At 51.7% G+C, this 24538-nt stretch overlaps 2 protein-coding genes across 9 annotated transcripts in view; one reads left to right on the forward strand and one right to left on the reverse strand.

Annotated features, from left to right (window-relative positions):
• Window positions 1–584: 584 nt before the first annotated feature.
• Window positions 585–2366, forward strand: CYB561 (cytochrome b561). The gene is made up of 5 exons (XM_075523055.1): window positions 585–789; window positions 1008–1106; window positions 1178–1281; window positions 1362–1519; window positions 2168–2366. Exons 1-5 carry the CDS (start codon window positions 588–590, stop codon window positions 2364–2366), a joined length of 762 nt encoding a protein of 253 aa, XP_075379170.1. The 5' UTR covers window positions 585–587.
• Window positions 2367–3886: 1520 nt separating this feature from the next.
• The window catches only part of TANC2 (tetratricopeptide repeat, ankyrin repeat and coiled-coil containing 2), a 256753-nt gene continuing 236101 nt past the window's right edge, over window positions 3887–24538 (reverse strand). For 5 of the 8 annotated variants that reach the window (XM_075522836.1, XM_075522834.1, XM_075522835.1 and 2 more), the window contains 9 exons: window positions 24333–24466; window positions 23778–23901; window positions 19349–19524; window positions 18928–19060; window positions 18344–18373; window positions 17343–17434; window positions 15720–15866; window positions 13653–13753; window positions 3887–11591 (listed from right to left, as the gene is read on the reverse strand). In XM_075522836.1, coding sequence (XP_075378951.1) covers window positions 9641–11591; window positions 13653–13753; window positions 15720–15866; window positions 17343–17434; window positions 18344–18373; window positions 18928–19060; window positions 19349–19524; window positions 23778–23901; window positions 24333–24466 — 2888 coding nt within the window. In that variant the 3' untranslated portion in view covers window positions 3887–9640. The remainder of the gene's footprint in view (window positions 11592–13652; window positions 13754–15719; window positions 15867–17342; window positions 17435–18343; window positions 18374–18927; window positions 19061–19348; window positions 19525–23777; window positions 23902–24332; window positions 24467–24538) is intronic. The other 3 variants (XM_075522831.1, XM_075522832.1, XM_075522833.1) reach the window with 3 other exon arrangements.

The raw sequence follows: 24538 nt of genomic DNA on the forward strand, positions 1-24538 counted from the left end.
GGGCAGCTCTCTGATGTGGCTGCAGTGCGGCTGGGTAACACGGTGTGTCCGTCCCCTCAGCCCGTGTCCCCACGGGCCATCGCGTTTGTCATGGGGGGGGTCCTGAGCAGCCTTGCTCGTCCCTGCGCTGCCTTCCTCTAGCAGGGTTTGGGGGGTTGTTGTGGGGCTCTGGGGGTGTGTGAGGTGGGGAGGGGGCACGGCATGGGGACGGAGGGACGGGGACGGAGGGGTGGGGACGGAGGGATGGGGATGGAGGGATGGGGATGGAGGGATGGTGTGGTTGGAGGGCTGGGGCAGGGGGAATGGGGCAGGCAGGATGCGGGCAGGAGCAGGCAAGTAGCGGCAGGAGGGCAAGAGACAGGAGCGCAGGGCCCGGCGTGCTGTGGCGGCCGGGAGCCACCTCCGGGCGTGGGTGACGCAGCGGCACCAGGAAGCGTCCGGCTCCGTGGCAGGTGAGGGCGGAGCGGCAGCACCGAACGCTGCCCGCAGCGGGACCCCGCACTGGGGCTGGCCGGCCGGGACCCTCACTGCCCCGCGGGGCCACCCGTGGCTTCGCTGCCCCCTCCTCTCTGTCCCCGCAGGCAGACATGGATGGGGCTCCGCCGCCTGCCAGCCCCGCTGGGCTCTCGGCGTACGTGGCCGTGTCGCAACTGCTGGGCCTGACGCTGCTGGCCACCACGGGCGCCTGGCTGGGCCGCTACCGGGGCGGTGTGGCCTGGCACAGCCCCCTCCAGTTCAACGTCCACCCCCTCTGCATGGTGCTGGGCATGGTTTTCCTCCAAGGTGACGGTGAGCCGTGGGACAAGCGGTCCTGTCCCAGCTGCAGCCTTCAAAGCCCCCGGAGCTGCAGCTGGGCAGGGAGCAAAGGGGACAAAATGGTGACAAATGAGACCGGGAAGATGCTCCAGGACCGCCCCCCCCCCTTGTGTGCAAGCACCCCTGGAAGATGTGGGGTGCCGGGGAGGTGGGGGACCCCCGTGGATGCTCATCCGCCCTCTCTCCGGCAGCTCTCCTGGTCTACCGGGTCTTCAGGCACGAAGCCAAGCGCTCTACCAAGGCGCTGCACGCGCTGCTCCACAGCCTGGCGCTGGTCATCGCCCTCATCGGTGAGCGCCGGGGACGGGATGGGCGCATGGGGCTGGATCCGGCCCTGGCGGTAACGGGCTCCTCTCCGCAGGCATCGTCGCCGTCTTCGAGTCCCACCGGACCAAGGGCATCCGCGACATGTACAGCCTGCACAGCTGGTGCGGGATGGCCGCCTTCGTGCTCTACCTCCTGCAGGTGAGGGCTGGGGAGCCCCTGGGCCCCTGGGGGGGGGAAGGAACCCCGCAGCACCCCATAACACCCCCGTGCCCCCGCAGTGGCTCCTGGGCTGCGGTTTCTTCCTGCTCCCCGGTGCCTCCTTCTCGCTGCGCAGCCGGTACAAACCCCAGCACGTCTTCTTCGGCATCGCCCTCTTTGCCCTCTCCATTGCCGCTTGCTTGCTGGGCATCACCGAGATGCTCCTCTTCAACATCAGGTGGGTGACCGAGCTGGGGGGGTGGTAGACCCCCCGATGCCCCTGACCCCCAGCAAAGGGCTGCTGCAGCCCCGTGGGGCAGAGTCTAGCCCCTGCTCAGGCCGTGGCTCTGTGGCTATTAAACATCCCCCCGAGGCCTTTAGTTCTGCTGCTGCTGAGTCACTTCCCACATGATGTTTAACAAGGGCCGCATCCTGCGACAGCTTTCTTTGGGGATGGGAATAAAATAGGCACCGTCGCCCCTCTGCAGCCAGGTGTTTTCAGAACTCCCCTGGGACGCTCATGTCCCCGAGGCCTCTGCCCTCGCAGCCAGAGGACAGAGAGATTGCCCATGGCCCCAGCTGCGCATTGGGGTCCCCCCCAGCCCCAGCACCGTGGGGACAGGGCTGTGGGGCACCCCAGGAGCTATTGCCCTCCGGCTGGGGGAGCACATCTGGCAGGGGAGGTGCTGGGCTGCTCTGCTGTCACCAAGAGTGTCCCTCCCCAAAGGGAGCAGCACCCGGGCACTCACCTCTTGCCCTGATCTGGGGGAAAGGGACCTTTCTGGGGTGCGTGCCCGGAGGATGAGGATGAGGAGGGGGTCCCAGACAGGGTAGGGACAGGCCACCCATACCCCAAGGCTTGAGCACCCCCCTCCGCCCCCCGCAGTGACTCCTACAGCCACTTTGTGCCCGAGGGCGTCCTGGCCAACACCCTGGGGGTGCTGCTGGTGGCCTTCGGGCTGGTGGTGGGCTACGTGCTGACACGGGACGACTGGAAGCGTCCGCCACTGGCCGAGGAGCTGGCCCTCTCCATGGACTTCAAGACCCTGACGGAGGGCGAGAGCCCGGGTGGCGGCAGTCAGTGATGTCCCCAGCTCCTCGGTCCCCGGCACGGGCACCTCGTGGTGTCTGTGGGATGTTCCTGTGTACCCTGTCCTCGGTGTCTTGGGGCTCTGCCCGGCTCAGGGTGATGAGGACAGCTGGGGAAGGACATGCTTGTTGGTGTAACGCTGCCCGCTGGGTTCAGCCTCGCTTGGCCTTACTCCTCCTCAGCTCTGCCCCGCGCAGCCCCCGGTGACCCCCCGAGCCCGCCCCCAGCCCCGCGGGGACGGCGGTGCCGCAGGCAGGGGCAGGGGCTGGCAGCGGCACTGGGGCACGAAGGACGGGGGTCCCCAAGCTCTGCCCTGCTCTGGGGACCTGGGGGTGGGAGCCCAGATTTCTCCGCTGTGAGCGGCTGAAGCCCAAAGCCCGTTCTCGGTGCTGATGGGCAGAGGGGACGTTGGCCATCACCGAGGTTTCCCACTTGCTGGCAGCCCGTTGCCCTCCAGCGCGGCCGTGCGTGGGGGCTGCTCCCCCCAAAGGGCTCCCTGGGGGCTCGGAGCGACCCGGCGTCTGCGCAGGCTCAGTGTCTTTGTGTCTGAAGTTTTCCCCTCTTGCGTGATGTGTTGTCTGCTCAGTGGATCTAATAAATGTTTGCAGCTAACCCTGTCCTCCTCCAGCTCATGGTTTCGGGGTACCCCCGAGCTCCCACGCGCCGTGGGCAGCCGGGAGAGGAGCTGCCCGAGGGGCTGGGGAGGGCAGGGTGGGTATTTGGGATGGGATTGTCCCCTCCGGGCCCCACGCTGTGCACCCGGTGCTGCAGAGCTCAGCGGCGGCTGCGTGAGGGACCCCACGGGGACGTCTCCAGGGTCTGGCCGTGCACTGGACGTGCCCATGGAAGTGGGGGACACCCACTGCCGTGAGGAGGTGCATCCCCGATGCGGGCTCGTCTCCTCTGCTGAAAGCATCCCCTCTTCCTTCTGGGTTTCCGCACAGGCAGCCGCCTGGGTGAAGCTGCCGGGAACTTGAAGCTCCCGATCCCAGCGTTGCAAAGCAAGCGCAGCCCCAGCAAAGGCGCAAGCCCGAGCCGGGGGTTTTTGCTCACCACAACCCCAACGCGCTGCGTCCTTCCAGCGCTGCGCGTCCAGCCCAGCCCGGCGGCTGGAGGCAGGGATGCTCGCAGCTGCGAGGGGCGTTCAGCTGCGAAACCGAGCCCTGGGTTTGGGCAGGGATGAAGCGAGCAGACGCTCTGGCTCTCGGGAGCTGCAGGGCTCCAGTGTCCTCAGCACCGAGCTGTGCTTTCCCCAATTTAATCCAGAAACCTCTCCGATGCGGTTCCCTCCCCTATTTCATTAACGTCCCTTTGCTAATGGCAGCAGCAGCGCTGCCTCCGTCCCCTCCTGCTCCCGGCAGTGCCACATCCCCGTCCCCATCCCCAGGCAGCGACAGCCAGACCCGACCCTCGTGCCATCCTGACGTCCCCAGGTTATTTCCACGCTGAGAAGCCACCGCGCAGTCCTTCACTCACCGCAGCGTGGGAAAAACACCAGGCCAGACGCTGTTTCCAAGTGTTAACCATTTATAAATAAGTACATTTTTTCATACATACAGTTTTCATTGTACAGATTACAATCTGTATACATTGGGGGGGGAATGCATTCTTTTGAACTTTTCACATCTATCTCACAGCTCACATGTACAGACAAGAAAACTCTGCTCAAGCAAATACAGCAAAGGAAAAAATATGTTTTCTTCTTTCCTTATACAAGAGAGGCGAAGGCCTCCGCTGTCGGCAGGGGTTGCTCTTCCCACTGCACAATATCACAACTGTGTGGTGTTCAATATATCAGTAGAGAGAACAGAACATGCATTGAATAATATACTGTACAGAGAGAAAGTCCTTTACATCAGAATTATAGAAAAGCTAAAGGAAAATTTAAGTGTCTTAAAGATCTTCCCAGCAAGTGTCTCGGAGAATGGCAACCAGGGAATTGTACAAAGCACAAGGTGTGTGTACTGTACGTGTTTGTACCAAACTCGGATCCTCTCGGATGTGAAGACAGAAGGGAGACGAAACGCTGAATGCAACACTATGGGAAAGAAAAGGCTGGACAGGGATGACACCGGCAGTACTGGCAGAGTCCACACGAGTCTCTGGGTTATCGGTGTAGCAACAAAACGGACTTTACGTAGCACACAGTGCTGCTCTCGGTGTCTGGCTTATCAGTGCACGGCGAGGCAGACCCACGGTGAAGTGACCCAGTTCCCTGGGCGTGAGGCTTTCCCACCCACCCAGCACGACCCCGACCCGCCGGAGGAGACGACCCGTGGCCGCACCGCCGTCCCCGGACAGCGTCACCAGAAGGGACAAAGTCTTTTGGCAAAGCAGCCCTCCGTTTTCCTGACTATAGGATGCGATCCCGTCGGATGGGACCCGGCTGCTGACTCCCCAGTACCGTGACAGCTTGAAAATGAGCAGGAGGAAAGGATACGGCGGATGGGTTTGGTGTCCGCTGGCTTTCCCGGTGACGGTCGCGCTAGCTGTGTTTTCTCTGGGGTAGGTCTGTAACAGTTGCGGTGAGATCCAGCTGTATAGTCAGGAGTTGGACACGAACGCATCTTGCTAAAGAATTGAGCCCTTAGTGGTTTATATTAGAAAAAAGAGTTTGACTGAATGAAAATCCAGCAATTATTCACACAAATCTGAAAAAAACGCAGATTAACTTTCAACCATTGTGCTTTGTGTCCAACACGCACCCCACCAGACTTTGCGTAGAGCAATCAGCACGGGGTGAAGGCATTTATCCGCAGAGGTCCCAGCGGGTACAACAGCTCTTCCCCTAAGCCCTTGGTTAAACACCGTTAATCCCGGTAGAAGAGTTATCTTGAATCCCAAGACTAAAGCAAAGTACAACCACCAAAGAGCTCACGACAGCTCACCGCAGACCCACCTTCGCAAGGAAGGCGGAGGACGAGCAGGCACGCCGGCTTGCTTTTCTCTAGATAAGGTGGAGCTGGCACTTCGGTTTTAGCTAGACTTCTTCTGGGTAACCCTGAATATACAGCGACCTTTGTACGAGGGGACTGAATCGCTCCAAATTTAGTAGCCACCCTGGTTCTGGACCTAATCCAAGTATGGCTTAGGTATTTGTCATACGCACACACAAATGTTCACACTAGCCAAGCAGTTTTCTTTACAGCCAGGTTAAAGAAAAAAACCAAAAAGTTCAGTGCCCGGACGGACCCACCTGCGGGCACTGGTGCCGGGCAGCAGACGGACAGACAGACGGACAGACGCACGCCTCGGTTTGCCGGGAGCTGGCGCAGCCCGCGCCTTCCCAAGCAGCGACGCAGAGAAGGCGGCTCAGGCTGCGCGGCACCTTCGCCTTTGAAGACGGATCCCGAGGGATCTCTTCGTAAAACCCTCCCTTCCCTGAGCCCTTCAGACGCCCACTACAGACTATTTTCAAAGCCCTCCAGTGCCATTCCCAGCCTTGCTGGTGGGGACCCCTGCAGAGCCCCCACCAGGCAGGTGTCCCCTCCCTGGGACCAGAGCATCCTCCCAGCCCGGGAGACAAAGCAAGAGCTGGTGAATCCCCACCCAGGGACGTGGCAGACACCCACACCCAAAGCCGGGAGAGAAGATTTCAGCTTTGCGGCCGCACACCCGGCTCTCGGAGCGGCTGCGGGCAGAGAACGAGAGACACCTGGTGGGAAGGTCGGCTAAATACAGGGGTGGGCTTCAGCATCGCCTACAACGCGCCCCAAGAACCGAACCCGGAGGTTCCAATGTCATCAAGAACCTGCTTGACCCGGTGCACTTAAGAAGCCCGCTCACTCGCAAGACGGGGGCTCGCCAGCGGTGCCAGGGCAGCCGGGGAGGGGACGGAGGCGCCGGCTGGCAGCATCGTCCCACATCTTAATTACTCAAAGGGTAATTAAATGCGTAGCACGGAGGGATGAGACAGCACCGTGTCCGAAACTCTGTGCACGCTCCCGCAACATCTAAGATGACGGGGTGGAAGGACACCGGGCCAGATCTGAGCCTCGTGCTCCACCGAGCCACGTACAGCGGCGCGCTTCACAACGGGACCACGCACGACAGCACAATACGAAACGGCCTCTGCTTTTCGCCCATGCCAGATCTGAATCGTGACTTTGAGGACACGGGGGACTGTGTAAAGAACGGCTTTTCCAGGGAGAGGTGTGCTCCTTACCCGCCCGGGGCCTACAGCAGCCATCCTGCCTCAGCTGTCCCTAAGAGAATTGCTGGGGAAGTGCTTTAAAACCACTGCAAATAATTTTGTATTTAAAAATTACTCAATCTTTTGATGCTTATATACAAGAGTCAGTTCTTGTGCTATAAATGTTATGATTCATTGCTTCGTTTCTTTTCTTTTTTCTTTTTTTTTTAAAAATACACTAAGAGACAAGAGCTGTTTTGCTATTTTCTAATGAAGACACTACTCACGCTTAAATATCCAGTATTTATCATAGTAACAAATTCAAACAGTAAAGTGCACCCATTTACAGAGAGAACAGATGGAAAACCATTAGTGCAAGAATCCTGTGAAAAATGTAACACGTGGTATCGTGAAAAAACCTGCACGCCGCAGTATTTAAGCCTTCTTTCAGCTTGGTGTTTGTGTTAAAAGTGTGAGCTGTTTTCTTTTTCCCTTAAAACATCTTCATAAACCCAAAAGTTATACACAGAAGTGCTGTGAGGGGACGCTTTGGAAGGACAGTACTGGGAGCACAAGGCAGTGAATAGCGAAAGCAAAGCACAGGCAGTTCTCACATCGCTGCTCTCGGACCGTCCCGTTTGCATCTCAGCGGAGAGAACCGGCTCACGGCCGAGGCGCGTCTCGCTCGGCCGTATAAACTAGGGACGGGGCTGAATTTGGTTACTTTTTCCTTTCAAAGAAGCAACTAAAGGTAGGAAGCCACTCACTTGATCAGAAAGCTGGAGGATGGGAGGCGCTGAGCAAAGCGACTGGTGCTACTCCAGACCCACGGATACGCATGGCCTAGCTATAGGTGCACTGTACGCAGAGGAGAAGAAACCGGTTATTCCTTACAAAGCAGAACACGCTGCTTCAAAAAAAAAAAAAGAGAGGAAGAAAGAAAATCATGGCATGCCCTTTGCAAGGAGAGAAATAGTGCATGGAGGCGAGTGTCCCCGCGGCCGCGGGGAGCCCGCCCTACCGAGGGGTCTCCCAGTCTACCCCCGCTTCACAGAGCCCTGTAATAAAGCAAAGAGTCAGCACTGGCTTGTACCTCGAGAAAGAAAACACCAACCTCAATCCAAATACTGGCTTGGACAAATACCAAATAGCCCAAAAGAGCACAAAAACCTCCAAACCCCACGGAGGAATCCCCCCCCCGAACGCTCTCAACGTGTCTACGAGACACAAGCCTCCATCGTCCCAAAGTGTGCACGTCCCAGCAAATTAGGCAACGAAATAGCAACGAGATGTGCTGATCCACACACAGAAAAAAAAAAAAAAGCCCCATCAAAGCCAGGGTTTGCTAAAGAGTTTCGGGCCGAGCCCTCAGCTGGTGTAAACGGATGTGGCTGCACTGGGGATATGCTCATTTACACCAGCGGAGGTTGGACCCCGTGATTTGGTTCGAGAAGTCTTGCCATCTATTCGCATAGCCCTTTGGAACACCGAAAGGTATCGCTCCTCCTGCTCAGCACTGAAATCGCTCTTAAGAGTTGATATGAGTGAGGTTCAGCATGGGCAACAGGCACTATTTTGCTTTAAAACAAGCTACAGGGTTATCGCTCTCCCCCCTGATCGTCCCACCCTTCGCCCTCAGTAACCGAAAAGGCAGATTACAAACCCACCAGTAATAAATGAATCTGTAAAGAAAGTCCCTCCACCCCCCCAAAAAAATTCAGAGAATAATTGAAAAATTATTGAAAATCCTATAAAAAAGGATTTTGGAACCGTCCCCTGCTTTTCACACTGTCTTGATGTGATTTGCATTTGATTTAAAAAAAAAAAAAAAAAAGAAAAAACCAGCCCAAACCAAAAAATGTCCTGAAACCGATCGGATAAATAAATTATAAATATCTGTCTTTTAACTACAGGTCCTTAAAAAGCACAACACGGTCTCTACCATTTACAGGTACGGAACATGGCAATCGCTTTCCAAGATTTTGGAAACAGATCTTAGAGGAGCGCAGCCCTCGCTACGGCACCGGCTCCCCGGGCGGGAGCGAGCCGAAGGGAAGGGACGCTGCAGGGCTGGGTTTGCTGAAGGACCCCTCCTGTCTCGGGAACCATCATGCCTCATTATGCAGCCTCATCATAAAAAAAAGAAAAAAAAAAAATTAAAAATTGCAATTTTCTTCCTTGACTACCATTTTCTAAGTCAGATTTTTTTTTTTCCTTGCAAGTAAAAAACCCCACCAAATGAAAGCCCCAACGTTAAACTGTCCTGGTGAAAACACGGTGTTGTGTGTGCGGTGCAGTCGTCCGCTAATGGTGTGAAGAAGAAATTGTTGTAATCCCAGTTCACACGCAACAGGTTTCTGGCCAATTCCCTTGGCTGATTAAAACGCATACGAAGGGCCAACTTTAATCTCTCAATGCTTGTAAAATGCCCCAGAGCAAATCAGTGTCGGGGCACCCGGCAGGTAGCTTGCAAAGTAGCAAAGCATCGTGTGATCCCCACCCCTTCTGGCTGATGATGCGATTAAATAACGAAGGAATCCAATTCCGATTAAAATGCTATAAATCAGACGAAGCAGGATGGTTATTGTGCATAGCTACTTGGTATTAAAACACATCGTGCCCTTGCTCGCTGCGGGTGATTTGCTCTTTGGGGGCAAAGAGCCAAACGACCCGGCTGGCACGGGGACCTGTGAATGCAGCCTTGGGAAAGGCTCCTGCGATCCCTGCTCTGCTCCCGCTAGGAATTCCCATCAAAATTGAGTAAGAGCTCATTGAGACAAAAGAAACCGATTTAAATCGAATGTGATTGTCTCTTGAAAAAGAGCTGGTTACCTCCCGCTGCATAGGGGCTATTTCTGGACTACCCCACACCACGTACTAAGATATCCTGGTTGGGAACTTAGCTGGAATTGGGCAAACGATATTAGCTCGGCTGATGTTGGCTTCACGGTCAGCTGGGGAACGAAAGGGCTGGAGCACGTGCATGGCTGTCTGACCACCACACAAAGTACCGGAGAAACTTGGTCATGTAGCTACCAAAGAGAAATAAAAATAATAATAGTAATAATAATATGCATGGAAATCAAGCTTGGAAGTGTGTGCTGAAAACATGAGGGTCTTACTCCAACAAGCGTCTTTTACACATTAGACTCCACAAATGGTCTCTTTGGTTTGATTGGGGATGTCTGCCCTTGCCTGGAGTCCCTGGAGAGCTGCCTGTACAGGTTGTCCTGGTAGGCCTGTGCCACAGGCAGTGTCCTTGCCACCTTGACGTCGGGATACGAGGAGGCTTGGGTGACTCTCTCCAGGAGGTCTCCCCGGGACCCATTGGCCAGCATCCCATGGGGGCTGTAATAGTCTTCCTCTAGCAAATGGCCATTCTGTGCATTGTTGGTTTTGTTATAAAAGGCAATGTTGCTGATTGAAGAAGGCGGGCTAAATGATTCTGGCTGGGGGAGATTGCCAGGAGACGTAGGACTAATGACAGTGTCCACTGACGACACAGCCCAGGTCCGGTTCTGCTGATGGAGATGGGGGTACTGCTGAGTCCGAGCGGTTTTATCTATGATTCCCATGAACGGCGTGGTCCGGGAACGGGCTGGCTCGCTGGGGTAACCCCCCTGCGTGGGAGAGACCGGAGAAAGTTCATCGCACGATCTGTCGTAAGCTGGCTTGAGAGGAATCTCCATTTGCTGAATCGAAGCAGAAGGGCGGAAGTTGGGAGTCAGGTTGGAGGTGGAGGAGATGCTATTGCTGGAAGGAGAGAAGCGGAGGCCAACGCTCTGAGAGTGGAGCAGGGGCCTTGGAGTCGGCGGGTGAGGCTTGATTTCACTGGGATTAACTGTGATGGGCCTTCTTATGAGATGAGACACATCTGGAGAGCCCAGCTGGCTGGCGGGGAGGGAAGAACGTTCCAGGTCAAGCTTCGAGTGACACACCGGATAGTAGGAAGCAGACTGGCTTCGCCCAATCTGAGGTGTCTGGCTGTATCTCATACCCCCCCTGTATGCCGAGGACGGTCTCTGCGGAAGGTCTTCTTTAGCCAGCCCTCCATGCTGACAGATGGCTCCTGCGCTGAGGCTTGCCTGAACATGCTGCACTGGTCTGCTGTCACCTACGATTCCACCGATGGAGCCCTGGTAGACCAACCTGCTCTGGCTAACCCCCATTTCCCCTGACGCTGACTGGTACTTGCTGGCCATCGAGTGGGCAACCTGGCTGTAAGCACCGGTTGGGATTACAGTACTCGAATGGACGGCTGAGCTGGGCTGGTTGCTCCTCACGATCTGCGCCTTGGCTGGCTGCAGCCTCAGCCCCTGCTGCGGCACGGCCACAGGGAGCTGGGGCATCTGGAAAGACCTCTGTGTCATCTTGGATAATGGAGATTTTGGTCTACCGGGGAGCTGGCCGACTCCGCTAGGTTCCTGCTGATAACGAACCGGGGAACCGGACTGTGACCTATAAACACTCATGCTTTCTGCTGGGGGGCTGGCACGATACTGAGGACCTCTACGAAGAGGAGAAGGTGGTGGGCTTTGATACTCCTTCCCTTGACTTCCGACAGGAGGTGGGCTGAAGCGGTAAGAGGAGCCCTGGTGAGCAGGGGACGTGTGCGGAGGACTGGGTCTATAATGCGAGTTTTGGTGCGTCGGAGACAGAGCAGGAGACGTGGACTGGTACCCTTGCCTGGTTGGTGAACCCACGGAGCTATTGGACCTGAAATCAAAGACCTGATGAGAGCCAAGAGGTGAGCCAGAAATATAGGCTGAGTCCCTGTGAGCTGGGGACGGGGGTGGGCTCTGGATGATGGGCAGCCCTTGGTTTGGCCTGGACTCTGTCTGCAAGCCAATGGAAACATTTTCTACATCCTGCTCGAGGTATTCCTCCTCAAAGATATCTTGCACAGAATACAGCTCTTCATGCTGGGCTTCAGGTTCAGGCTCCACCGGGAGCGGCGGCTGCTGCTGCTGCTGCTGCACCTGCCTGCACTCCTCTTCCACCCGCATCAGCAGCCGCTGGATCTCACGGTTGTTGGGACACAGCTTGATGGCCTCGTTCAGGTCCTCCAGGGCTGCTGAAAACTGCCTGCTTGACAAAGGGACAGAAACGAGAACTGAAATTACTCTGGATTTGAAAGGAGCCGTTCTCGGAGGCTCCTGAGGGTTAAGTGGCTTGTCCGTATTACTGAGGGAGACGACTGTGACTGCTACCGCTGGCTGCGTCTCTCAAACTCTGCCTTATGCGCCTCCCTTGGATTTATTTTATCCAAACTGAAGGAAAACACTACCAGCCGTTGTGGGGAAGAGGGGAACAGAGTCCTGAGATGGCACAACCCAGACTAGCAAAGACGCCTGTCCTCTGCAGTATGCGTTACAGGCTAATTAATTACTCCTCACGGCACGTTCACGAGCTTTGCCCCTGTGTTAGCAAAGGGGAAATCAAAGCATCGATAACTAAGAGCCAAGCTCACCGCTGCTGTAAACAAGCGCAGCTTTGACGGAGTAGCGACCGCTTACGCCAGTGAAAATTTAACTTCTGCCTGATGCCAAGACCACACAGCGTCAGGGCTGGCTGCAGAGCTCAGGGGCTCCCATGGGTCAGCGCTTTAGGCAAGGATTGTCTCTCCAATTTTGCAATGGATTTGGCTAACTTCTTCAGAACGAAGGAACAGAGCAACATTCCGGAGCCTGCGAGCCGCCCGGGGAAGCCTTTGCAAGGGAAAGGCCAGCCTGTGAGGAGTAAAAGGGAGGTGGGGGATCGGGGAAGGGGGTTGTCATTTACAGGGACACTGTTCGCTTTCGAGCAAAATGATCTGTTTGAACACGATTGTCATCTTGGGGGATGATCACAGAGAAAAACTCCCCAGAACCTCCCAACACCACCCTAAGCTTTCGCACAAGCCATTCAAAACCAGGCGGAGGAAGGGAAAGCCTCCTGTTCCCCAGACTGGGCTGACCTCAGGGGTGCTGCTGGGCACAAACTGGGAAATAAAGAAAAGCCAAAGTGGTGACGGTTTCTACTGGAGAGACCTGGGGATAAAAGGATGCTTGTATGTGGGGAGGTTGATACCGTCTGGAAAGACACCCGGTTCTTATGCTTCCTTACAAGTATTTTGGAAACAATGGAGAGGAAAACCGTTAAAGGAAAGGCATTAGGTCAGTGGGGCTCAGCGAGCAGGACTTCTCTGCAGAACAGAAGGTCACGGCTTCACCTCCCACATCAAGACCCAGTGGACCAGGCAGCGCAGCATCAGCTGCGCCAGGAGCCCGGTCCCACACATCACCTCCAGCATGGAAGCTAAATGGTGGTGGTGTCTGCTGAGCTACGATGCTTGCACAGGGACTCGGCACACTCCTGGCTACTGGTGATTCTCTGCGCTGCCATGCAAGGCATTCTGGCTGCCGTTTAAAACCGAGATGACAGTATGAGATGACAGATGAGTGTATGACTCAAAAGCAAGCCCTCCTGCTCATTTAGGAATGGCATTGATTGGTTTTGAAATGAATCTAATCTCACATCTTTTAGCCTTCAGGGAGGTTAACAAGGCAGTCCTCCGGGCTCCATCTGAGATGCAGAGATCCCAGTGCTGCAGCTCTCTAGAAGCTGGTTGCAGTGCTCTGAGCACAAGCTGTGGCGGAAAGCTCACCGGCTGGCGCTTGCCTGCACAGTCACTGCACAGCTAGTCAGCAGTTTCTGCCTTGCAAAAAGTGCTGTAGGACAGAGACATTCATAGATTTTAAGGCCAGAAGAGATCACCGTGATGAATAAGTCTGCCCTCTTGCATAACACAGGCCACAGGGCTTCCATGAGTCATATTTTGCTTCGAGTCCAAGTTGTGGTTGAACTAAAGTGTATTTTTAAAAAGAATACCCAGCTTTGGTGTAACGGTTTCCAGTGTAGTAAGATGTTCAGACAAAGTTCAACTAAGATGAACCTCTCAAAACGTTTGCATTCAGCTGTCTCCAGAAATTACCAAATGAGGGAGGGTGTTACTTTGGAGTTTGAGAGGTTTGCAATCTCATTAATGAATGTTCCTTTGCCATTTCTTCCCATGGGGACACTGGTACGGTTTTGCACGGTGGATGCCTACATCGGTGTGGCCAGGCTTGAAGAGACCAGCCCCTCGCACTTTTCTCTCTCTCTCCTCACCTGCTGCTGCGTTTGGCCCTTGCTCTTGCATAGTAAGCTTCATAGGATTTCGGTTTCAGCTCCAGTGCTTTAGTAGCAAATTCCTCCGCCATTCCAAAATCCTGTCATTACAATAGGTGTGTAGATAAGTAATTGAATAGATACAGAAATAAAAATATAGACAGTTTGGGAAGAAAACAAGCTTAATACGGACATTTTTTTTTTCGCGTGTACCATGGAAAACTTGACGGTACTGGAACGTTTCACATGGATTCAACATCATTTACAGCCAGAGAGCTACAATGGCACGTCCGAAGACTCAAAGCCCTCTCGTAACGCCGGATGCTGCCAGCACCCAGAGAGGCCAGCGTGCTGCTGGCTCCGTTCTCATTGATTGTGTCCCCAACAAGTGCATGCAATCCCTCTCCAACAACCTACAGTCTTAAGGAAACATCTGGTCTCGCAGAGGCTGGAATGTAATCTCATGAAGGATTTTTTTCTGTAGTTGAAAGCAATAGGAAACCTTTCCCACGCCCTCTGCTTCCCACTCTGCAACACACTGACATACTTCGAAGGGGCTGAATAAAACTGCACATGAAGGAAGGGACTACGATATCCCAGGAGCTACAAACAGGACTCGCTCGGCAAAGGTCTCCTACTAGTGCCACCCGTTCCACTGTTCCTTGCCTCTCCCCTACCCCTCACCTGGGAGACTAGTTTGGGAGTGGGGAGGGAGAGGGTGACAGCATGGGATGGAGACTGCTCTGGGTGCTTTTGAGGGGCAGTGCCAGGAGATCAGACTATCAGCTATGGTTCAAACGCTGCTGGCCGTCCTCCCTTGCCTTGTCCCGAATGCTCCACGTACCACTAAGCTCAGCTGAAGCTCAGCACTTGTGAAGGAGACCTCTTCCCAGTGGAGGGACTTTCATTTCACCACCAAACATTGCTTTGGATGGCTGACTTGGGCTATGACCCCGGGCAGTTCTGGGAGAAAGGACCGAAGAGTACTCCTGATTTGTTCAAAAACTCAGTAAGCAAACTCTTGCTATCTGGAGCTTGCTATCTGGACGCCCTGCCTGGGGAAGCTCATACTTTTGTCTGTACCTTCAGTAGCAGTTACTGAAGAGATATTGCCTAATAGACTAAACTGGGAATGTAGTCAAGAAGTAGGTACCTTTATGGTCTCATCTATAGGTGCAAAAACTGCAGGAGCAATTACAACGCTTTGAAATTTTCTATCACAAAACCTGGGATTCCCCTGTTAACAATAAACCGAAAATCTTGTCCTTAAAGCGCAGGCTTAACTGCAAGTTGGCTTGTTTAAAGAGAAGGTTCACACTCTTTCTACAGTGTTGTTTGTTCACCAGCATTAAGATTTTACTTCCATTGCTTTTCATCTTTCTCCCTCGCAGCTTAAAGAAATGAAGATGTCACAAAACCCCCTTCCCCTCCAGTATCATCTTCGCTGGCTCATGGCCTCGGCGGAGATTTCACTTTTCGAGTCTATGGAGACTTTAAGTTGCAGAGGTGAAAGCCTCTGCACGCAGAGCAAGAGGGAGGTGGCACTTGTCTGCTGGAAGAACAGACATGCTGCAGGAGCTGGTCGCTAGATGCTGCTGGATTGGAGTGGGGAGAGTGACAGCGATCTGGCAGTTCTGGGAGGAGAGGGAGTATGTGGGGGAGTTTCTGGATGAGTCACTGCCCTGGGGAAGTGCTAGCCCCCTAAGCATATGCTCCTTCATTTTAAATTCATTAGTATTCAAAGGAGCGCATCTCCTGGCTCCTCCCTCACTGCTGCCCTAGAAATCTGGAAAATGCCTCCACCCCCAATTCACATCATCATCAAAAGGGAGTAATAAAAAATTGAAAAAGCTATAAACATAGCGATGAATTTTTAATCATCAGAAATGCATATTAAATCATTACTTCTTTTGAATTGTAAAATGTCAGTGCTCTGTGAAGGACAACCAGGTTACACAGAGGAGAGATCTCAGAGGTCAAAGCACGATTACAGGATGGACACGCCTCTGTGCGCAGGCAGAAAGCTGGCAGCTTGCGCTTAAGGCCATGAAGAGTGGGGAGACTTACGTTCATTTTCCTTCGACATCGGGAGAGGTTGAGAAGGAGCGACACCTTCAGCTCACGGAAGGTTTTCAAGTCTTCTCCAAACCCTTCCCTGGGGAATTTTTTCAGAGCATACTGGTAGCGCTGGGCAGCCTCTTTCACTTTACCTTTCTAATAGAAGGAGAACATGTCAAAACACACCCTTGGGTTGAGTTTACTTCACTGCAGAGGACTCACTCGCCAGCCCCATGAACGTTTTGGGTGGTGAAGGTAACATGACTTCACTATTTGGCTCTTTTCTAGAAAGGAAAGCCAGAACATTTGATCAAGGGAACATCTGATCTGGAAATGCAGATGCCTTGTGCAAGTTGAGTTCTCCCATTTCGTACAGAGTTGTTATGCCACAGTGGGAAACACAGAACAAATTGTGTTATGTTAACTTGATACAACTCCATCTGGTTTCTGGATGGATGGTCTTTTGAGCTGGGTGATCAGTAACCCGTTTCTGGAGAACATCCTACACCCAAAGCTTAATAAGCACCAGGGAGGGTAAAGAATACGAAGTGTGGGACTTTGGGTGGAGTTCCTGGGGCTCAGAGAAGCCTCTGCAATAGCAAAGATAAATGTTACGGCACCGACGTGGCTCTGAAGTTGGACAAACGGGTTGAGATTCATCTCCCTGGACTTCAGATGTCTAAAAATTAGGTGTCTACATCTAAGCCTGTCAACTGGGTTCCGTTTATAGTTATTGGGACGCAACAGTCACCTTCAAAGGGTGACTCATCGTTGCTATTCTGGGCACCTATTTTTGGGATGGGATGATCTGCGCCCTGGAGGGGGGCAGCCATGGCAGCTATGGTGAAAGAAAGAGGGCAAAATGGGATCTAGGACGCGTGCAATTCATGATGACCCAGACATAAATTTTGCAGCTACAAATAGTGAGCTTCCAAACCTTGTAGACTCAGGTTTCTCAGCTGTATATCATGTATCTCTGGCAGATAACTCCAGTTACAATGCCAGCTTTGCATATTTTCTGCTTCACCCTTAGAGCCTAACAGTGAATCAGTGTTGTACTTGCACATTTTGTGTGTGTGTGCAAATCTCCAGGTTTTAAAGATCGACTTAAAATAAACACAGAGCAAAAAAGACTCTCTAACTGTAATGGTGGAACATCTCCCATGGGCTAAAGGACATGACAAAGCCATCTGTCTCCTGACAATCTGTTTTCATTGCAAAAAGTTTCTTCCACGAGTTTTTCTGGGATGTACTATCTTGTTGCCTTGTTCCACAGCAGTGAGCCTGCTAGGTAATGACAACGTTGCCAGATCTGATGCAATGACATCAGCGCTCCGAATCTCTGTAAAACACTTGGGTTCTGGTGTTTTCAAAGAGGAAATGAGGTGCTGGCTCAAATCCAGAATACAGAGAGAGTTGGCTTTGCTTCAGCTTCGTTACAGATTTGGGCAATCAATCCCCCCCTCCCCAGCCCCACTAACCAAAACCAAACAGTTTGCAACACAAGGAAGGCTGCGAGCAGTAGCTTTTACTTGCCACGGGTTAAGGCAGCAGCACTGCTCAGTCAAAACCTCATACAAAGTTATGCTGCAAGCTGCATCTGTTCAATTTTTCCCAAAACACTCTTCTCACCTTATAAAACATGTCTCCCTCCTCCATCAGCTTGCTCAACAGGATGATCATGATGTCTGGTTTGGAGGTTGCCATCGCCCATGTTGCTGGACCTGTAGTGTACAGGATGCATGATGGGTAAAAAACTCATACAATGCAAGGGTGGTAGGAAGCTGGGTGGAAAAAATATCCTGGGGTGGGAATTTCTGCTGGAGAGAACAACTTGGCATGATCAAAGGGCAGAGCGCTCCAAATGATTGAGCTGACAATTCCTCTCGCACTTAAATTAACGTCATCCACAGTGCAATGGTTTTCCTTTGCAGTCATTAAGGCTAATCCTAATCACCACCACCACGAGGGTCTGGGAAATGATGGGAGCCATTTCCACAAGAGGGCAGTGCTGATTGTGGAACCAGCCGGGGTGGGGGAAACAAGACATATTTAACAGGAAAAATCAGAGTGGTTACATAAAAGCATTTCTAAATTAAAATCTCTGGAAGTGTACTAGGAAATCTGCAGTTCAACTGTCGATAGGCGTTTTGTGTTTAAGTGGATTGTGATTTCCAACTTCACAAGATGTGAAATACTAGAGTAGAAAAGCCATTAAAGTGGAAAATACGACAAAGGAAAGGTCGCTGTCTAAGTGCTGCTGGTGCCGAAGCCGTCCGTTGGGCTGGGGACACGCTGGCTCTGCACAGGGGTCCGCCCCTGCAGAGCCAGTCGTTATCTCAAGGACTAATACTGGGAGGGAAGGGGTGGCAAAAATTTGGGGACAACTCATTAGTGTGGGTGAAGAATAAGTCAACAATATTCTATCAGTAGATTCAGTACATTTTGGGGGAAGGAGGTTAGTTTTTGAGTTCAAGTTATTCTCTGCAACAGTCATTAAAAAAATTATTTGAAGGTGAGGTAAATTAAAAGATTAGAGGTGTTGGGGACGCATGCAGGCTAAATCAAACAGGAGAAAGCAAGGCTGACAAAGCTATCAGATCGAAGCTGATGCTGACAGCAATGAGATATACCTCGTGGGCGACTCGGTAACGTCTGACAACCTTCAAAGAAAGGAGAAAACAAAAAGTTGTAGGAGAGAGGGGGAAAAAAAATGGATGAAGGTGAAAAAAAAAAAAAAGAAAGGAAAAAAGCAGCTGTGAGAGGCAGGCAGCAAAGAAGCCAATGCACCAGCAAAATCCCCTTTCACAGGAAAACGTAACGTGAGCAGCTGTGTGGCGCAGTGCAGGTAACACTAAGATCTGAAAGCATACACAGAGCAAGTGAATGCAGCAGCTCACAGCAATGCATGGACATAGTACGTTTGTAGACTCAGACTAGTAAAGATAGAAAAAGCATTACCAGAGGAAAGACCTTGCCAAAGAAACAGTGGTTTATTGATTAACTTTGCTAAGTAATACGACAGCAAAAAAAATATTCCCCATTTTAATGAAGAGAACAAGGCAGTCATGACTTGCCGGCTGCTTTTGGAGTACGAAGCAGCAGCTGGGGCTGAGGCTGCCGCTGCGTTACGCTTCTATTTTCTAGGAAGCCAGCCCCACTGCTCAGAGTCCTGCCTGAGCACAGAGCCGACAGCAGATTGTCCCCTTGTCCCTACCTATCTTTGCTCCTTTCTTCAGGAGAGTGACGACGACCGAGGTGTTGCGGCACCCCACTGCCCTGTCGAGGGGGCGCATCCCGCTGTAGTCAACGTGCTCAATCATGGCCCCATGGTCCACCAGAAACTGAACCTGCAACGAGAAGCCCAACAGTCAGTTCTGCTCCTGGGCGAGACCTTCACACACTGCTGGGGACGTGTGCCCAGCAGAAGCTTGCTCTGCTCCGCTGCTTGGGCTAAAACCACCTCTGTAGGATCTAAGGGTACATTGGTCTCATGCGTTCTCCTCTGTGGAAGCGCTTGCACGTATGGAGGGCCAGGACACTGTATGCTTATTGCTACATCAAGCCAAACTGTACTATTTTGAGGGTTTTATGCCAAGTGCCCTTTTTGTTCTGCATCTATTACCGGTCACACTTACCACCTCTGCATCGCCGTAAAAAGCTGCCAGGTCCAGCGGAGTGCGTCCGTTTTTATCCGCGTGGTCAGTGGCAGCCCCGTTCTCCACCAGGGAACGCACCACGGAGAGATGTCCCTTCAGGCAAGCCCAGCTGAGGGCTGTCAAGCCCTCCTTGTCCATTAGAGAAATGGAGGCACCTGAAAGAACAAGCATCAGTTCACTGAAGAGCCCTCTGTTGTTGAGCACTATGATACAAAAAACCATCCGCTTAGTGATGACAGCTTATTTTTAGACAGCTATGTACATAATTATTAATTACTTTATTAACATTTCTCCCACCGTGGATCCCACCCTCCATGGCAACTTCAAATGCACTGATAGGAACTGTGGCAAATGAGTTTATTCACACCAAGCTGCAAACTTTTTCGCACCTAGCTCCGTAGGCTTTTCTGGCAAACGTCTTCTGAGCAGCAGGGTGGATTTGACATCCCTCATCTGAGACATCAATCTTTCTTTTTAACTGTTTTTTTCTTTTTAATCAGAACCCATTCTAGCCTGTGTGAGTCAGAGATGAAGACCATTTTGCTGTTTCAGCAGGTCATGGTGTACCAAGGGGAACTAAGTCAGTTCAGCTCACTTCTTCTAAAAAAGCACGTATTTTCCCCTCTTCACTCTCCTCCCCTTTACCCAAATCGACACAATTTCCAGCAGTATTTCTCCCTGAACTTTACCCAATATAAATACAAGGCTGTGGGATAAACTACTGCCAACTGCAAGCCAAGGAGAGAGGGACTTGACATTTTCTTGGATGAAGAAATCGCGCTGCCATACCAACGGGTCAGTATTGCTTCATACGGCATATGGATACACATATGAGATCTGAACAGCAGCATTAAGTGAACACTCCTCTTCGTGGCATGAAGACAACTCCTGTTGCCATGGCACAGGCAGGGCTCCGGCTCTCGAGCGTGCAGAAGAGATTCGTATCAGCTCTCCTCCTCCGAGGAATTGCAGCTACCTGCGGGATGCTCCTGCCAGCAGGCTGGGATGAATTGCTGCTGCAGTGTTTTTCTCCTGTAGGTAAACTCTAAACCGCCCAGCATGAGATCTTCACTGGCTCCAGAAAGCTCAGCAAGCGGGGGAGTAATGTGAATTTCCTGAACCTTCCCGTTCATCCCAGCTGACATATCCCCCGGTTAGCACACATTGCCCAGATGATAGCAAACTGACAGGTCTTCCAGCTTGCAGAGCTTTTTGTTTGCGGAGGAGCACAACACATGAACATTTGCTCGGGCTATGTTCAGAAACCTCCGCCCAGAGCTCTCAGCACAGCCGCAGCATCCTGCCTGCTGCATGCCTCCAAACTGCAGCGCGGAGTGCCAGCAAGGGAGGTGGCAAACGACGTCTGGGGCAATCTGGTGTGCCAAGGAGGGACGCTGGCTGCAAGGCAGCTCAAAGGTACAAGCTAAGGGATGACAACATAAACTCCCAACATCTTGCCAGCCTTCTCTCACGTTGCCCACGCTGCACCCAGGAACCCTTCTGAAGCTCTGTGAAAGCCCTCCAGATGATCCTCAGCTGACCCACGGCCAACTTCTGCTCAACAAAGCAGGATAAAGCCTCATTTTGTTCCTTCTTATTTGTACCAGTTACTTTCTTGCAATCAAACCATCAAAGTCGTCTCTTGTGTTTTCCCTCTGACTCTTCTGGAGCAGGTGAGAAAGCTCCTGCAATAAGAGGGAAGGCTGGAAAGCCACATCATCACTCAACCTTCCCACGCTTCTCCCAGTCCAGCGGAAGAGACACACCATACCACAGGGTGACATGCACAGACTTCAGGGTATCACTGCAGCAACGCAAGCTGAAGGTCTAAGTGAGCGGACAATGCACACCGCTTCAGAAATGCCAAAATGCTGCTCCGAGGCAGGCTGGGCACGACCTCCGCAGAAGTGCCGAGCTCCCGACACAGCTGTGGCTCCCAGCGGAACCTCTGCTTGACACTGAAGGCATCTTTCGCTCCTTTGGGGATCTCTGACCTACTCAGCATTAGGCAGTCAGACATGAAACAAACTGATGGTTCCGAGGGCAAGTGGCTTAAGGTGACCTCATGGGACCGATCCCTGCTGCAGTGGGAAAGATTTTGTCTGGGTAAACCCAGCTTGCTTCTGAGAAGGGCTGGGCTGCTCCTCCCCTAAAAAAATGAACTGGCTAAATGCAAGAGTTTATGTTATCCAGCACGCACACAACAACGAGCCAGCTAGGGAAAAAAAAAAACCTATTGAACTGTTCGAACATCAAAAAGAAGCAGGGAGTGGCCAGGATGGTCGGATCCTTTCCGTACAGAGGATGCATCAGTTGTGCCCAGGCAGGGCCACCCCCGCAGGGACGAGGCTCGGCGTTGTGTCAGAGGCACAAGGCAGACGAGCGAGGCTGCACCCACACCTACCATGTACCCCAAGGCAGCAAAAACATCAAGGGATTGATTTTTGCAGGAAAACGAGATTCAGAATCAAGCTCCCTCCAAATGGAATGAGCATCAAGAATTATTTTGCTTTGTGTAACACAGATCTGTATAAATACCAGCTTTAGCAGAGCTGCTACCAAGAAAGTTTAATTCACCGTTCACACGTCCATTACTTCTGGCTGTTAAGCAAGAGCAGTAGGTAACTCTAAAAATTTGGATTTCAAATTGATTGATGACTGCAACTCTGTTAATAAAAAGTGTTTACAGACGCTGACTGTGTTAATCAAGTACAGTCAAATGAGATTTGCTTTGCAACACACTAATTAATGCTTATAGCTTATGATTTGCACACTTTGATTTTAATGAAACACTGAACAGGACTGTCAAAGCCACTTTAATTAAAATACACCATATATCACTGTACTCTGCCCAGGCTTGAGCAAACTTTTCAGGACTGTGTGTTATAGCATATTCAGTGGAGTTTATTAAGCTATTTAGAAGAACAGACCTTTAAAGTAAAAAGGATTTTCATATTTTTGACTTCTTGGGCTCTCAGTGTCCAAGGAGCCAGAGAAACATTATGCTCATTTGCTGGCGATCCCATAGCCAGGATCAGATTATCTGGTATTTTCATCGTCCACTGAACCAGTCTTAAGCAACAGGCACAGTTCTCAAGTCTGGCAAAAAAAAAATCACTTATTTTAAGCCTTTTACACAGATACAGTCAAGTGGCAAGAGGGGCCACAGTACAACTCAAACATGTGGAGGGCATTAATTCAAAATTTTTAAGAAAACAGAACATCAAAAAAGAATTAATTAAATAATTAATAAGAAACTCATGCCTCAAACTGATCTCTTACATCCCTATGCAGGTTACAGCACGGAACAGCGAGGATCCCACTGGCCTGTGGCTCAGGACAGACAGACAAGCAATGAGAAACTTGTTCTTGGAAGCCTGGCAATTTTACAGTGAAAAAATGTTCTTACAATTACTACGTAAAATGTTCAAGTGTCTCACATTTTGGCTAAGAGGTCAGACACAGTCACTTATGATATGAAGAAAATATCCCTTCCCAAAGAGGGATCTTACCTGAAATAAAAATACCAAATCGCAATACAAGAAATAAATGCTATTCCTAGCCAAAAAAATAATGGAAAATTACCCAAACAAACCAAACAAACATTGGCTATTTGTCAAAAAAGAAAAAAAGAAATCTCTAAGGAACTACAGAAATAAGAAATAATCGTGTTCACACAGGTTGGAAGCAGCGTGTTGTTCTGACTCACCTCAAACACGTACAGCAGAAATGAGTAAAACTGAAACATGTTCCTGTTGACTGAGTAACGCCTAGTGAAGGGGAGTTATTAGACACGGAAAGTCCTGAGCAAAGTGAATCTGTGAGTGCAAAGCTGAAGAGCAGACTACCGTCAAAACAATTCTATTTTCAACAAATACACCAAGTCCTTGCCTGTGTCGGGGCCTTACCCTCCTGCTGATGTTGGTGTCAAAAACGTGGGCAACAATACTAGCACTACAGATGGAAGTGTTAAAATGTGTCCCAAACTCTGGTCCTGGGGTTGAGTCTTGCCTGCCTGTTCCATGGCGACGTTGATGGTTCAATCACATCGCCTGTTGATTTTTTTGTCTAAGGGGAAAGCTCCAAGCACGGTTGAAGGGCATACTCTTAACTCAATCCTCAAAGCACCGGTGATATGTTATTTTACTTTCTAACTCAAATGCCTGGTTTTGAGGCTGTGAGCACCAAACACAGACAACAGAACAGATAGCCAAGATTAACGCTATGACTATTCTAGTCTTGTTCTCCAATAAGCTGGATACGATGCTGAGAACCTTTCCCACCGCCCGATCCAGCAGTGGGATTACAATCCCCACCCCAACATTACAAACTCCAGCTGTGCAGGAGACAGTGCGGTGGAACTCGCCGTGGGCTGGTCTCCAACACACTTCTAAGCACGTGCTCTAACCTTGTGCAAGCAGAAACTCCACTGTGCCCAGATGTCCCTCAGATGCAGCCATCATCAGTGGTGTCCGCCCCTGCTTGTCTGCCATGTTCACATCAGCGCCGTGTGTGAGTAAGAGATCTACAATCTGCAACACACAAAGCGAGAACACACATTGTACGTGGAGACCCAGCTGGGAAGACACCAGAGCCAAGGAAGAGCAGAGCGGTCCCCACGTCTTGAAACCTCACCCCCCAAGGCATGGTGCCCTCTGGGATTACTGTGGCAAGATTAGGGCACAGGAGAAGCAACACAGGTATAAGGACAGGAAAAATGACCTTTTAAGCCAAGAGCATCCCATTTGCTTCCCAAATGGTGAGACAGCACAGTACTTAAGCAAAAGCTGTCTGTAGCCAGCAAGAGCTCAGGATGTTTGAAGCATCAATATCCCTTCTTCTCACTTTGATCATTCCCCAAAAGAGTTGCAGTTTGTCTTCTCCACCCATATTTCAGCAAGATGGAAGGGATGGCCTGACCCTACATTTCAGGCCATCCCGGTGGCACAAGGAACCTGCTCACCTGCCAGTGGCCCTGTCTCACGGCGCTGAAGAGCGGAACGACCCCGCGGCGGTTGGGCTGTGCCACCGCGGCACCCTGCTCCAGGAGGAGCCGGCACACCTCCAGCTTCCCACGCCCGGCCGCCGCCGTCAGAGCTGGAGGAGAGAGAAAAGCAGTGAGGGGAAAGAGCCACGCTCTCCGTGGAGTTTCTTTCTATACGGAGATAG

The sequence above is a fragment of the Mycteria americana genome, chromosome 22, assembly GCF_035582795.1.
Source record: "Mycteria americana isolate JAX WOST 10 ecotype Jacksonville Zoo and Gardens chromosome 22, USCA_MyAme_1.0, whole genome shotgun sequence".
Lineage (NCBI taxonomy): Eukaryota > Metazoa > Chordata > Aves > Ciconiiformes > Ciconiidae > Mycteria > Mycteria americana.